The sequence below is a fragment of the Phaenicophaeus curvirostris genome, chromosome 2, assembly GCF_032191515.1.
Source record: "Phaenicophaeus curvirostris isolate KB17595 chromosome 2, BPBGC_Pcur_1.0, whole genome shotgun sequence".
NCBI classification, from domain to species: domain Eukaryota; kingdom Metazoa; phylum Chordata; class Aves; order Cuculiformes; family Cuculidae; genus Phaenicophaeus; species Phaenicophaeus curvirostris.
In genome coordinates, this window is record NC_091393.1 from 120,753,201 (window position 1) to 120,769,242 (window position 16,042).

Below are 16,042 nucleotides of genomic sequence, written 5' to 3' on the forward strand. Positions count from 1 at the left end.
AGGGAGAACAACAGGAGGCAGCCAAAGAGAAAGATCAGGATTTAATTTGTGTGCTGCTCTGTTAGCTAGGGACGTGGGGGTGGTAATTTTGCCAAAGCAGAGAAGAAGTGAGAGAAATGGATGCAGGGTGGTGAGTCAGATGTGTGAGCTGGTGGCTGCACAGCTGGCATTGAAGCTGCAGGCAGGGTGAGGATGATGTGAAGCTCCAAGGGCTGTTGCTTGTGGGGCTTCACAGCTCAGATCCCATCAGAACACACAGTTCAACAGCCCTGAGTCATCACAAACCTGCACAAGCACATCAGAGGCAGAGAAGAGAGTGGGAGAGCAGTGGCCAGATATGGAGCTGCAGGAATACTCCTTGGGCAGAAAGTGATGCACAACAGCACATAAAGCAAGGAGTACCAGCTACCAATACAGATTTTGTGTAGTTATATGGCAAAGTTCTACAAAATAAGTTGGATTTTTCAACTAGAATAAAAATAAAATAATAATCATAGTTTTGACTCCATCTTCAAATTTATTTGAATACAGTTTCTAAAGCATTTGGATGATTATAACTCCCAAGTGTGCAAAAGAGTGGATTCTTTTAACAATAAAATTAGCTTGTGCGTTTTACCCTACAAGCCAAACTGACACAAATAGTCTCAGTAAAGTCCATGGAATGACAACAGGAATGACTGACTAATAACAAGTAAATCTTGCAGGATAAAAACCTTAAATTGGAGGATGTCTTTCATCCTTCTGAGTGTTAACCAACATTATTCATACTTGAAATTACTATTAAACTTTTTATCTCTACTGACAAGGACCTGTGGGTTTTGAAATCAAGTGTTTCTTTTTCCAGCAATGTGACGATGGCAGGGGAGTTGGAATTAGGTGATCTTTAAGGTCCCTTCCAACTCAAACTATTCTATGACTTGGGGGTGGTATCCTGTTTAATGATGTGGATTTACTTCATTTGTGCCTCCTTTATCTTTTGAGTTCTTGTTTCCTTGTTTTTTATTAAGCATTTTATTCATAACGTATTTCCATTAAGTTGTATGCAAAAAAACTTCCAACATCAGCATGCTGATCATACTTTATTTTATTAAAATAAGTTACAAGACCCCAAATTACTTTCCCATTTAATGGACAGATGACATAGGCATATTTTTGACTCTGCCTTGCCATTTCACAGCTTTGTATAATGTGATATACTGTATCCATCCATTTTTTTCCGCATTTACTTTTAAATACAAGAAAAAAATGTAGATACTGCAGAAATGCAGTACCTGCTGTGCTACTTCTAGTACAAACTGAAGCACAGTGGGTTAAGGGAACTTTATAGTTATAAAGTGACTGTACATGAAAATCCTCAATCACTGTATTTTCATGACTGTTGCCTCCCTGAAGTCTTCTTGATATTTGCCAATAATAACAAACCAACTGCTGTTTTGTAAGCTGTGCAACAAAATAAAGCTTGCTAAGCACAGTAAAAAGGATTGCTTCTGAAGGATTATTCTAGAATCAAGTAGAATGATAGCTCAGACAACCTGCTGTCTGCTTTGATACGCCTCCAGCTTCTCCGACACTTCATCTAGTGCTCAGTGGTTAAGGACAATGTAATAGATGACCATAAGGTTTGCTTTAGTTATAACCTTTCACATTGCTTCATCTTCAACAAACGGTCTGTTTGCTATATAAGGTCAATGCATGCTTGAACCAGAGACTTCAAAACATGTAAATGTCTCTGATTTTAGAGATCTATCAAGGTCTGGCCACATCCCAACTGATCTCAACAACCCTAACTTCGTAGAAGGAGTTGGACCAAGTGACATTCAGGGCTTAAGAGCAGCAGGTGACTGTCTCCACTGCTTTTTCCAGGTTGTCTTGAAAGTATTCTAGGGATACAAATTCCACACCTTGCTTCCAAAGAAAACCTCTATTCTGTGCAATAAAGTATAATCCTAACTTAAAATCGTCACATTTTCTTGCTTAATATTAGCTCTTTCAGGCAGATGGGTTGTTCTCTGAAGGGTGTGATACTATTGAGTTTAATTATCTTGGTGCTCAGTTTTAAATGAAATCCCCTGGTATTATACATTATAAACCAAGGAAAATCAGAATCTTCCCTTCACATTTCCCAGGCAAGTAAACTGAATTCCATGCACAAGGCAAGAAGAGGGATTTAGACCTTATAAAAATAACTTTGAATCTATTCAAGAACTTGGAAAGTCTTGTGTCCTTGGCAGAAGTTTCCATATGGCTTTCAGAAACTTCGGTGATATGAAAAATTCATTTATCTTAATGAGTTAACATATAAGACTTACTAATCTCCTGCTGTGTTCTCCTTTGATTAATGATAAATAGCCCACTCTTCCTTGATTTTGAAGCCCCTGGCAAATTCCAGTGCCCATTTTGCATGTCTTGAATATTTTGGGACATATACACACACAAATAAGAGGAGGGTTCAAAACCGAGCATTTGCTGTAACAGCAGAAGTAATCTGGAAGAATTACAAACAGAAGAGTGCTTGATGTGCAACATAGCATATATAATTTAGTTGATGTGAGTATGTGCATTTTATCTGTTATTGTGATACTAAAGCCCTTCAATGAAGTGTGAAAGCATAATGCTATTTGCAACAATAAAGATTTTGCTCCATAACATTTCTAACATTAACAGGAAAATACTTTCTGTTGTGAGGTGTGTTCCTTCCCTGGCTGACATCAAAGCAGCTCCCTCTGAAATACCAGTAAAGAGCTGAATGCAGAAAATCACGTAAGAAAAAGGATATGTTTCACCGACAGAGCTTCAAGGCGTGAGGTGACTGAGTCCTGCAAGGCAGCTATTGCTTCACATTTACAGGATTCTTCAGTTGTCACGAGACTGCTTGTTATGGCTCCTAAGAAAGAAAACAGCATTTACAGTGTTTATGACAATGACCAAACATTTAAATCCCAGAAAACTCTTAGTTTGTAACACTAACAATATGCATGCACAGGGAGTATCATTTTTGATCCATCAAGAGGTGTGAAAAAGTCCATTCCAATGTCCCATGAGTATCAATGGATGGAATAACATTCAAATAAGTCCAAATGAGTTAAAAAGCTCGTGGGAAGACACAATAATATTAATAGAAGAGCCAGTTAGTATGACAGAGAAGTCCTCAATCTCTTAAGAAAGTGAAAGCTAGGATTGCCATACTCCACAGTGGTTCCATGGAATTGTTCCTTGGCCTTACCCTCAGTTTTTTAGACGTACAGGGGACCAGCCTTAGTTGTCCTCAAGAATTCCTTTTTCTCCATAACCCAGCAGAAAGCCAGGGATGATCACAAAGAGCTCGGAGAGGTGATAATTTCGTTGTGGTATAATAACGTCAGGCATCAGCTGCAAGGGTCTAGGACAACTTCCCATGGTGAGCTCTCCATGGGGACAGCTCTCCATGGGAACACATCTAACCCTGAGCCTAGGCCTGCCCCTAACTCTAACGGCTCCTCTCAGAGAGCCGTCCCATGGAGAGTTGTCCCTTCCCACAGCTGGTAGCAGAGTTCATAGCTACAGGAAAGGCAATTGAACCTCACCTATTCCATAAAGAAAATAGGCGGACAGCACCACTTGCTGTAGGTTAAGAACAAACATATCATCAGCTACTGAAGCACAAGTACTGCAGTGAGATTACATCTGAGACCAGAAGAGTAAGCTTCCAAAGGCAGAATCTTCTTAAAGAGGTCCTACAATTATTAAATATGCTTTGAACAAGTTATCAAGAGGTATTACTTGTATGTAAGACCTGTGCCTTGATTCGTGTGTTTTTATGTTGCTTGCAAAGGCAATGACAGCAGATCATTCAATTATTTCTTCTGTAGATACACAGATGCACAGCTGAGCAAATGATGTGGGTATTATAACAGTGAGATGATAGAAATATTAAACCTAGATACAACTTCTCTTTTTGTCTGAATAATTTTACTGTTGGGTTTTTTTGTGTCTATCAATCATGCCATTGGTATTTCCATTTTACAGGGAAACTGCAAAATCTATGAACAGATTCATTTCTAGCAGCGCAGAAATGCATTTGTCTTAGAGCCAATGTTGAAACTGCTGTCTCCTTGATTCCACTGAACCTGTATTTGTTCAGCTCCCTTATTTGGAACGTTCCACCAGCTTTATGGTCAATGTACAATGACGAGCTGTTCAAGAGTCAGCTGGAGGAAGGCCAGTTCAAAATATCACACCAACACGGTTGGTTTCCAACCAACTGCTAGTTGATTTTTTATGTTTGCATTTAAATTCTCCAATGACAGATACAGATCCTCCTTGGATTATGTCTGTTTTAACAAAATTTCTGTTCCAACCAACTTTGGCAACTGCCCGAGAGAACCATGAAGTCTTCTACAGTCCTTCTGTGAAATTTAGAGCCTTCCAGTATTTGATATTCAAAATTGTGGACACTCTCTTGCCACTGGGATGCCCAACAAGCCATACAAACAATGGCAGAGCTGTGTTTTTACACTGCATTTGTGTTTAAGTCCAGACCTACAGAAAATTACTATTTTTGTAGATGGTGTTTGGTTATATCCACCTATTTTATAACTTTGCTTTTACATAGGGTCCTTAGCTGCTTGACAGAATAGCAAGTTATTCCTGCTCTGAACCATAGATCACACTAGGTACCTCTTGAGGTCATTTCCAGTCCAACTTTACCTATAGAATCATAGAATAACCAGGTTGGAAGAGACCCACCAGATCATCGAGTCCAACCATTCCTATGATTCTATGTCAAATGGTGCAGGCATTCTGCCAACAGTTGATGCCATTATTGTCCATCCAAAGGGAAAACAGTGAGTTCAAGCCTGCCCCACACCAGTTCTGTTCCCCTCTGGTCTCTCACCATCCTCCAAATGCTTGTATGCAACTGAGTCCCAGAGACAGATGCCCCAGAATCCTGCTTTGCCAATCCTCCCATTTATTCCCATTTCATAAGGAAATACGAATTATAACCAATTATTTCTTTTTAAATGCAGTGAAGCCCTTACATGTGGGGTGATAGGTAAGAGTCAACTGTAGTTTTGAATACAATAACTGCTGTAACAAAACAAGAAGGATCAAACTAGCTCCAAGCATTAGTGCAAATGGGCAGAAAAGAAAGAAAAGGGATTATACGTTCAGGGAGTTTATGAGTTGTTGGTTTTTCTTTTAAATACAGTGAAGGCCTTAGTTATAAGAATATAAAGACCAAATGGCAAACAGTTACTATCATCGTTGCGTAGAAAGTGCTCTATATATCTGAACATTGCTGGAACGGGAAAAGGCAAAGTGACACAGAACTCTCTTATAACACTGGAATGCATACGAAAGTTTCTCAAACAGGCCCAAATAAATGAACCTGCTAACAATGAGAGTTTTTCAATCTACATGCTTAGCTGGGAAGGGTATGGGGGGATTGGGAATCGCAATCTGCTCTTACTTGAGCAAGTCTTCTTGTCTGGATTCAGGGTGTAGCCTTGGTAGCAGTCACAGGTGTAGAACAGATCATCCCTCACGCAGACCTGCTCACAGTCGTGCTTTCCAGGAGCACACACGTCGACAGCTGATGAAGGCATTTGAGAAGAGTATTAATCAATACCCAAACTTCAGTTGAATCCATGTTAGTAATTCCCATTTGCAAACATTTGGATTCAAGCCAGGGCTTTTATATTGCATGTCAACACACTGTTGGTCACGGTAGGGTATACATAGGGTGATTTTATCTGGCTATCGGCATCACAAAATTAATAGGATTTTTGGAATACTGGTGATACTTTTTTTGCACTTGTAACAGAAGGAACTGAACTAGCAGTGACCCAGTTATGAAATAATCATCCAAAGGAATATCAAATAATAACAGATAACAAATATCTGGATTTTAAATGAGTATTTGGCATTATTTCAGCTCTAATTGAGTTGGATAAGACACTGTTTTATGGAATGAGAAGACCATAAACAGAAGAGCATGCATGGCTGCAAATAGAGAGAGAGATGTGGCACCCACTGCCAGTTACAAAGTGGGCACTTGATGTGTGAGGCTGATATTTTCTGCCAAATTTCACACATCAACTCTGAAAGGCCAAGCTGAGAAGGAGTTCCTATATTTGGATATCTTTGCAACAAGGAGGTTCAGTAAGGACCAAAGAAAGGAGGGAAAGGAAGGGAAGGGATTAATATTTAGGAAGGGATTAATATATATTAATTAAATGTATTATAATATAATAATATATATTATCTACAAATTAATATGCATTCTCTATCATTTTATATACATAAATATGTATTATATAAAAGTACACATCCTTATTATATATATAAATATACATCCTTAAGTATCAGCTATGTCTATGCTATTATTCTTCACAAGAGACCAGAGCTGGGAAAGAAGATTTCCCACCATCCTCTAGAGCCCTAAGGCTGGAGTACTTTTAAGGTCCAAACACATCTGCCAGAAAGAGCAGTCACAGTCATGATGACACATACTGTAATCTCTCTTCCAGCACAGTCCTTGCTCTTCTTCATCTCATTCCCTTGTGCTGCTTTGCTGAAGAGTTTCCTGGCATAGATAGTACACATCACATATTCCCACCCAATATATTATCCATCCTCTCTCTCAGGTGGATGTGGCAATTCATGTACCATAAGTGTGAATTGCTCAGGAAAATGCCAAATGGCATTTTAATTGTACCACTTAAAATCTTCACACAACTGTAGAAGAGTCACGGGGCTCAAATTGTTACTGGACACGTGAAAAAATAAAGTTGCACTCTGTTTTCTGTTGTACAGAAAATCTTGGGTAATTTATTAGAAAAAAATAACACAAATTAACCTGATTTTTAAAAGCTACTTGCTTTTAGCTAAACACAATATTTCCTTCATCAGGTCTTACCTGAGCACGTCTTCTTATCTGGATTCAGAGTGTATCCTTTGAAGCAGTCACAGCTGTAGGATCCATCATTACTCACACAGACCTGTGCACAATCGTGCCTTCCAGGTGCACACACGTCCATGGCTGTGGTGAACCATGTTTTAGAGAAGAAACCTATTAATTCCTCCTCCCAGACACTCAAGCTTTTAAATGCTTCAGCATTTATGAATATAATTTAATTGGGATTCCAATTAGGATTCAGTCAGTGCCCTATTAAATTATCACATTGTGCTACAGACAACTGAATTCAGTTACTAATTATTTAATGGAGGATGCAGATACTAGGACTGCAAGATATTATTATATCACATTGCCCCTCAGTACAAAAAGGATGTTGAGGTGCTGGAACACGTCCAGAGGAGGGAAATGTAGCTGGTGAGGAGTGTGGAGCACTGCTCTTATGAGGAGTGGCTGAGGAAACTAGGGTTGTTTAACCTAGAGAAAAGGAGGATGAGAGGAGAACGTATCACTGTCTACAGCTCCCTGAAAGGAGGCTGTAAGGAGGGTGTTGGTGTCTTCTCCCAACTAACAAGTGATAGGACAAGAGGAAATGGCCTCACGTTGCACCAGGGGAGATTTAGACTGGATATTAGAAAACATTTATTTACTGAAAGAGTGGTGAAGCACTGGAACAGCCTGCCCAGGGAAGCGGTGGAGTCACCATCCCTGAAGGTGTTCAAAACCTGCGTAGATGTGGCACTTTGGGACATGGTTTAATAGGCATGGTGGTGCTGGGCTGACAGCTGGATCTGATGACCTTAGAGGTCTTTTCCAACCTTAATGATTCTATCTCACAAAATTCTGATTTTCATCAGCAAGTCTAGCAGCTCTGAATATGCCCAGTAAGAAGGAAGATGAAACACCACACTGAGATGAGCAATAACCTCTCACGTGTCAAGGCAGAGGAAGTTGTTTCTTGCAACATTAACAGTCACTATGGTGAATTCAAATTTAACTTCATACTTCCATCCATGAACTGAAAGCAGGCACAAAACCCAGGCATGATAAGTATAAACATTATTAAGTGGCAGAGAGCTATAAAGCCTGGTGAGAGCAAAAGCAAACAAAAAAACAGGAGCATGAGAAGACTATGTTCTCTGTTCAGAAATACGAAGAGCGAAACCTTTGGTGAGAAGAATGCTTCTGTGCTGTCAAAGGAAAGGATGCGCTTACAAGTTATAAAAGGCTACTCTAAGCCTGGTGCTGTTCAAAACTTCTGGGTTTAAAGAAACAACTCCAGAGAAATATTTGGAGAAAAAATATTTTATAATACTTTTGAGTGTGAGAATTCAAGAAGCTGCTGCTGGTATAAGACCGCAGTTGCTATATTATAGAACCCTGCACAGCTTGGAAGCATAAGCAGCAAGCTGTAAAAAATACAGTTTTGACAGAAGAGGTAGAAAAAGCTCAGGAAAACCATCAGGTTTTAAGTTCTCAATGGACAAGTGGCACACACTCTCCAGTGGAGACGCAGTGCATCTCTGGAACATGTTCATCCTCTCGCAGGACCTAAGAGATGTTTATGAATTACTCTGAAGACCATAAAGTGGTAGGTAAGTGGCAAATTGCATTTTTGTAATCAACACTTTTAAAGAAAAATGCAATTTTACTGTTACTGCAGCCACAGGGAAAGTGTGCAGGTGAACATTTTGAGAGCTGATGTCTGTAAGCAATTTTTCAATTAGAAACAAAGAAGGTAACTCACAGAAGACACGTCCATGTCTACATGAGTTTCCTATATTAAAGTAGCCTTTAATTCTTACCCGAGCAAGTCTTCTTATCTGGATTCAGAACGTAGCCTTCGTAGCATTCACAGACATAGGATCCGTTGTTACTCACACAGATCTGATCACACTCATGCCTTCCAGGTTCACACATGTCCACAGCTGCAAGACCCATGTTAGAGAAACAATTAATCGATAACAAAAAGTAGCTTGGACTGGAGTGCATATTCACATTTTCAAACATTTTTCTATTTGGAATGAGCTCTGAATTGGCAATAAGAACTGAAGGAATTAGAGTGAATGGTAGGAGAAAATATCTATACAGTGTCTACATCGGAAGATTTTTTTTTTGGTGTCTGGCCCTAATGAATAATTCTGGAGCAGTATTAAAAGGATGGTGATGGAATCAAACTACTTCTCACCATTACCTGCAGCAGTTTTGTTTATTTATTATTTATTATCAAATTTATTATTATTGAAGGAGGTACAGATCATAGAATCATTAAGGCTGGAAAAGGCCTCTAAGCTTATCCAGTCCAACTGTCAGCCCAGCACCACGACACCTGCTAAACCATGTCCTGTAGTGCCGCATCTGCTCACTGTTCCAACAGCACATAATTAGCTTCTCAAATCCAACCATGGTGGTAGTTGACCACATTTACCAAAGGAGTAATACCTGAACAGGTTCTCTTATCTGGATTGAGAGTGTAGCCTGCGTTGCAATCACAAAGGTAGGATCCGCCGTCACTCACACAGATTTGCTCGCAGTCATGAGTCCCAAGCGCACACACATTCACAGCTACAAAGGGATTTACAGAAAAGGCATTTCAGTCATCTCAAAGGAAAGAAAGAGCCATTAATAATTTATGCTTACAAAAAAAGTACACCTTGCACTGTCTGCTGGGTTAGTAGTAGTGAATATCAAGGCTGTGTCACTGTCACAAAAAGCTACAAGCATCTTTTGCTTCATTCTGTAGCCAGAAGAGGTCACAAATGACACTGGAACAACCACACTGAAGTTATTCACCACCTGAGGTGGCAGAAAGACAAGATGAATTGAAAAGAGTGCAACAGGGAGAGAATTTAAGCATTTTAACATTAAACTCAAAAAGAGAACTCAGCATGAAGCCTTCAGGCTTGCTGCATCCAGTCCCTTTCTATTACAACCAACCAGTTTAAATAATCCCAAAATGTATCAGGCACTGCCTGGCAGTTTAATAACTTCTGCTCACTGACATACAACCTGATCTATGAGTTCCTGCTGCATTGTAAAAGAAACCCGTCATGTAAATAGAAATGTATTGGAAAACACAATGAAACACAATACAATACAATACAATACAATACAATACAATACAATAAAATAAAATAAAATAAAATAAAATAAAATAAAATAAAATGGAGAAAGTGTCAAGACCAAAAGGAAGAGAAAAATGATTCAGAAGCACTAGGATAACAGGGGATGATGACAATGTCAGCATAATGATGGTCCAGATGAAAGAAACCCCCCAGTGCAAGAAGGGTATGTGAGGGCTGTAGCAGCCTTGATCCATCAGGTTTAAAAAGTCAAGACCACAAGAGGATAATGGAGGAAAGTTACTACAGTCAAGTGGCTTTACAGGCATGTAAACCTCCTAACTGAAGAGTGGTACAGAAATAACATCCACACCTCAGAGAACTGAGAAGCTGAAACTGCAAACTACAAAGTGAGACTCAGTTTTCATGGACTGGCTATTTATCCAGAAGACAGTCAGCTTATCTTATGAATGAAGGAAAGAAAGAAGAAGGAAAGAAAGAAGAAGGAAAGAAAAAAGAAAGAAAGAAAAAAAGAAGGAAAGAAAGGAAGAGAAAATGAAAGGGAGAAAAATGGGAAGACAAGTCTGTTATTACCTGAGACTTTACTTGGGTGAGTAGTTCAAATGTGGATATTGACTACTGGTAAAATCAAACTCAAAAGCAAAAGTGGTCAGGTAAGATATGAGAAGTAAGATTCCTTGCATGTCCTCAGTTATTTCTCAATGTAAAGCAACACTGCACATTTTCTAAAACGTGGAAGATTTAGATGTCCCCTAGTAAGGCTGCTACAAAGGGTGCCTTGTCTTTTCATTGGTAAAAACAAATCTCAAACCAAGACAGTGTCTTTTCATTCTGATACACCCTCGGGAGTAAGAAAATTCATCTCTGTGTCTTAGGAACAAAATCTGCGGGTGATAGTTTCAAATATAACTGAGAAGCTCAGATTCAAATGGTCAGATTTTTGTGGTAGGAAAGTCAAGCTTCCACTGACTTGGACATGAATTCAAGGCTAAGATTTTCCTTCTCCAGGATGGTTTCATGTTGAATGATGCTCTCAATGCATCAAGAACTTGATCTTAGCCAACTATTTTGCCCATGAACATTGGTTTTCTTGTTTTCAGTTCACCCTATAAGCAAATTTATTTGACTTGGCCAAAGCAAAGAAAATCCTAACTGTCACTGGTGAGTCTAAATTTCTGACCAAAAACCAGTGTAGAGCTGGAAAAGAATCAGTTTACCCACACTGTCTTACAAGACCCTCTTAGATTCATTTGGTTTGTCAGAACTTTTAGGAAAACAATTCCCTTTACCCCATTTTTGTCCGTTAACCCCACAGATTCTGCCTAGCTACGTATAGGCAACTCACTAGGAGGTGCGTGTGTGTTCATCCTCCAGCTTAGTAGGGGTGTAATTCTTATGTTTCAGCACAATAAACAGTACATTTACTCTTGAGAACAAGAGATTTTTCTTTGGTGCTGTGAAAGGACTTGCTTTGGCGTGAACATAGGTGGGAACTTAGTGGTATGTTCACAGCACACATACCTGCCCAGCTAGGTGGGCAGTTATGCCCATTTCCAGCTGCCAGGGAGAGGATGTGGTCACATCAGCAACACAACATGATGTCAAGCCAAACCTGAAGGCATTTCCTATGTTAATTATTGAGAAAAGCGTCCTGCCTGTAGATGGTCCTACACCTTTATTTCATACCTAGGAAAAGAGGTCTATTCACTCTAAAGGTGTTCAAAAGGTATGGTGGTAATCTTTAAATAAGGCTCTGAAATAACAAAGTAACACATTGCCAACCAAGTTCTCAAGGCAATGGCTGTTATTTTAGTTCTTTTACAATGTTCCTTACACCTGATTCTACCCAGTACTTGCTGGAGACTTATCTTACAAGTAATTTCCCTAGGAATTTACTAGAAAAATCTACTTTGTACAAGTTGTTTAATTGTCAAAAAGTCATAGTTTGATTTTTGTGAGTAGGAATGTGTCATCACTATCTACAGACAGTCAAAAAAGTGACCTTTTGTTTATGTAAATGACAATAGTAACGCACACTGGTCTAGCATCGTTACTGGAGTTTTAGCCCAAACCAAGTATACATAGAATCATAGAATCACAGAATCACCAGGTTGGAAAAGACCCACTGGATCATCGAGTCCAATCATTCCTATCAATCACTAAACCACGTCCCTCAGCTACATCCAGCATTTTTCCAAGACCAGATCTGAAAGAGCACAGCTAATTGTTCCTTGTCTAAATCAAGTTGCAGAGAAATACAGAAAAGTGCAAGTCTGGCACACTGAAAATGCCCATCAATGCCTGCAGAATGAAAGCCCATCCTGAGATGACCTGCTGTTGTGTTCGGGCACTTTATCCTGCACCAAAGTCCTCAAGTCCTCATGGTGGCTCACCGCCATGCTGATTTTCCTACTCTGAATCTACAAGGAGCACTTCAGAACCGCATTTCCACCCTTCTTGCTTCCCAGACAGGTGGGAAAAGAAATGAGCAGGCTAGGTGTGCACTCTCGACAAGTGAGTAAATCTATATAGCTGAATCCTGAGCAGATTGCCATGCTTTCTCTTGCACTAAACTGGATCACGTGCACAAGGAGATCCACTGAAATCAGGCCTGTTACTTGCATGGCAAGGTCACTATTCAAAATGAAAGCTCATTACTTGGCCTCCACTGAATAAAAGGGTTGGCTTGTTTGTGCAACGAGTGGCAAAGGAAATATTTGAACGCAATACATAACACTTCTCAAAAAGAAAAACTTCTTTCTTAGGGAGTTGAACCACAGTAGGAGCCAAAAGGAGCCAAATTACACTGTCTTCTTGGACTGACCACCTTACCACAGAAGGTCTCTCTGAATTTGGATGTCAGCTTTTCGATCACACCGTAGGTCTCCACATAAAAGACGTGTTCATCCAGGGGTTCGCTGGCCATTACCCTCAGGGACTGCATGTCTGCCCGGCCTACTCCAACTGCATAGATCTCAATGCCAGCTGTCCGAGCGCTTGCTGCCACATCTTGAACCTGATCTTGTGGTCGCCCATCTGTCACAACGATGACCACCTTGGGGATATTGAAGGTTGCTGGCCGGGTGCCCATTTCTTCAGTGAAGACTTCATCCACGGCAGTTTGGATGGCAAGGCCGGTCATTGTGCCAGCAGACAAGGGCTCGATGTGAGATACAGCCTCCTTCATAGATGCTTTATCAAAGTAGGTCCGGAGGGGAAACTCTACTTTGACGGTACTGGCATAATTCACGACTGCCACACGGGTTGTTCTTTCGCCGATGTCCAGAGTATCAATCATTTTTGACAAGAAGACTTTAACTTTCTCAAACTCTTCTGGTCGGACACTACGGGAACTGTCTATAATGAAGACGAGGTCTAGGGGCCGGTTCTTGCAGGCAGCATCTGTCAAGAAGGAAGAAAACCACTTCAGTTACCTCCTACACAGGACTGGAGCTCTCATCCCAGGGCAGTGAGAGCTGTCATAGCAAACTACTCCTACCAGATAAATGTTGGCTCGCTTGATTCTTTAGGCATAGGCTTGAAATTATAGTGAGCAACACATTAAACATCATTAAATATTAATTTTGACAATCAATAAATAACTGAAGCATTGAAAGACAGGTCCACATTTGAGCCACAAAATGTCTAACTACCTTTGAAACAAAGAGGTGCAGTTCACATATTACAGCCAACACGGCAGCGTAGCAATGATATAGAAATGTATTTTCATTATTTTCACAAAGATAAAGCCTGAATTACATTTTTATAAACTACAGAAATAAAATGGTAAAAAACCCTGGCTAGACTACATAGCAAACAGATCATAACCATTTTTTTTAGAACAGTAACAATATAGACTGCTGGTTTTAAATATTTCTTGTATGTAATTCACAGTCCAAAGTATATAATAAGAAGAACCTTCAGCAAAAAGATGAAAGTGATGCCATGATAAAAGCTTCTTTAGAAATTGTTACTGTTTAAAGGCTTCTAGAGCAGAGAAATAGATCAACTTCTTATTTATGAAGTAATTTTACAGGTAAAAATGAACATTTACACTCTAAAATTCCTCACTGACAGACAAATCCAAACAGAACAGCCATACCTCTGATCAAGACAAGCATCACTTGTGTTGAGGTCTCCCCTCAGCCTCTTTTTCCCCAGGCTGAAGATCCCTGGTCCCTCAGCCTCTTTTTCTCCAGGCTAAAGAACCCTGGGTCCCTCAGCCTCCCTCTCTCTCAGTTCATGATCCCCAGGTAGCTCAGCCTCCTTCTCTCCAGACTGAAGAACCCTGTGTCCCTCAGCCTCCTTCTCTCCAGGGTGAAGAACCCCGGTCCTCAGCCTCCTCTCTAGACTGAAGATCCCACGTCCTTCAGCCTCCTCTGCTCCAGGCTGAAGATCCCGGTGCCTCCTTCTCTCCAGGCTGAAGATCCTGGTGCCTCCTTCTCTCCAAACAGAAGATCCCCAGGTCCCTCAGCATCCTTCTCTCTAGACTGAAGATCCCTGGTCTCTCAGCCTCCTTTGCTCCTGGCTGAAGATCCAGGTGCCTCCATCTCTCCAGACTGCAGACCCCAGTCCCTCAGCATCCCCCTCTCCCGGCTGCAGAACCCTTGGTCCCTCAGCCTCTTTTATTCCAGGGTAAAGAACCCCGTGTCCCTCAGCCTCCTTCTCTCCAAACTGAAGATCCCGTGTCCCTCAGCCTCTTTTTCTCCTGGCTGAAGATCCCTCATTCCCCAGCCTCCTTTGCCCCAGGCTGAAGATCCCGGTGCCTTCTTCTCTCCAAACTGAAGAACCCCTGGTCCCTCAGCCTCTTTTTCTCCAGGCTGAAGAACCCTGAGTCCCTCAGCCTCCTTCTCTCCAGGCTGAAGATCCCGGGTCCCTCAGTCTCCTTCTCTCCAAACTGAAGATTCCCAGGTCCCTCAGCATCTTTCTTTCTAGACTGAAGATCCCTGGTCTCTCAGCCTCCTTCTCTACAGGCTGAAGATCCCAGTGCCTCCTTCTCTCCAGGCTGAAGATCCCGGGTCCCTCAGTCTCCTTCTCTACAGGCTGAAGATCCCAGTGCCTCCTTCTCTCCAGGCTGAAGAACCCCTGGTCCCTCAGCCTCCTTCTCTCCAAACTGAAGATCCCTGGGTCCCTCAGCCTCTTTTCCTCCAAACCGAAGATCCCAGGTCCCTCAGCCTCCTTCTCTCCAAACTGAAGATCCCTGGGTCCCTCAGCCTCCTTCTCTCCCGGTTCGCGATCCCCAGGTCCCTCAGCCTCCTTCTCTCCAAACTGAAGATCCCTGGTCCCTCAGCCTCCTTCTCTCCATGCTGAAGATCCCCAGGTCCCTCAGCCTCCTTCTCTCCAAACTGAAGAACCCCTGGTCCCTCAGCCTCCTTCTCTCCAGGCTGAAGATCCCAGGTCCCTCAGCCTCCTTCTCTCCAAACTGAAGATCCCTGGTCCCTCAGCCTCCTGTCCAGGGTAGAGAACCCCGTGTCCCCTAGCCTCCTCCTCCCCCGGTTCAGGACCCCGGTCCCCCAGCCCGTTCCCCCCGCGGTGCCGGCGGTACCTGCCCCGGGGCCGAGGCTGCGGGCGAGCCCCGGCGGCGGCGGCAGCAGCAGCAGCAGCGGCAGCAGGAGCGGCGGCTGCATCGTGTCGGGTCCGCGGCCGGCGGGGGCGCTGGGCCCATGGCGGCCAAACCCGCCCCACGGCCGCTTTAAAGGAGGAGGGGAGCCCGCCAGCCCCCCCGTCTCCGCCCCGCGGGGACAGGGAAAAGCTGCGAGGGCTGCATGGAACGGTTTGTGTTGGGAAGGGCCGAGGCTGACGAGGAGGGGATGAAGGAACTGCGGTCGTTTAGAATCGTAGAATCACCAGGTTAGAAAAGACCCACCGGATCATCGAGTCCAACCATCCCCATCAATCACTAACCCATGTCCCTCAGCGCCTCATCCACCCGTGCCTTAAACACCTCCAGGGAAGGGGACTTAACCCCCTCCCCTGGGCAGCCTCTGCCAGTGCCCAGTGACCCTTTATGTGAAATTTTTTCCTAATGTCCAGCCTGAACCTCCCCTGGCGGAGCTTGAGGCCA

The 16,042-nt window shown here is 42.2% G+C and overlaps 1 protein-coding gene across 1 annotated transcript; it reads right to left on the minus strand.

Annotated features, from left to right (window-relative positions):
* Window positions 1–548: 548 nt before the first annotated feature.
* MATN3 (matrilin 3) lies at window positions 549–15,605 on the minus strand. The gene is made up of 8 exons (XM_069851616.1): window positions 15,524–15,605; window positions 12,811–13,380; window positions 9,338–9,460; window positions 8,701–8,823; window positions 6,899–7,021; window positions 5,450–5,572; window positions 2,777–2,884; window positions 549–1,579 (listed from the first exon to the last, which is right to left on the minus strand). Exons 1-8 carry the CDS (start codon window positions 15,603–15,605, stop codon window positions 1,524–1,526), a joined length of 1,308 nt encoding a protein of 435 aa, XP_069707717.1. The 3' UTR covers window positions 549–1,523.
* Between the last annotated feature and the right edge of the window lie 437 nt (window positions 15,606–16,042).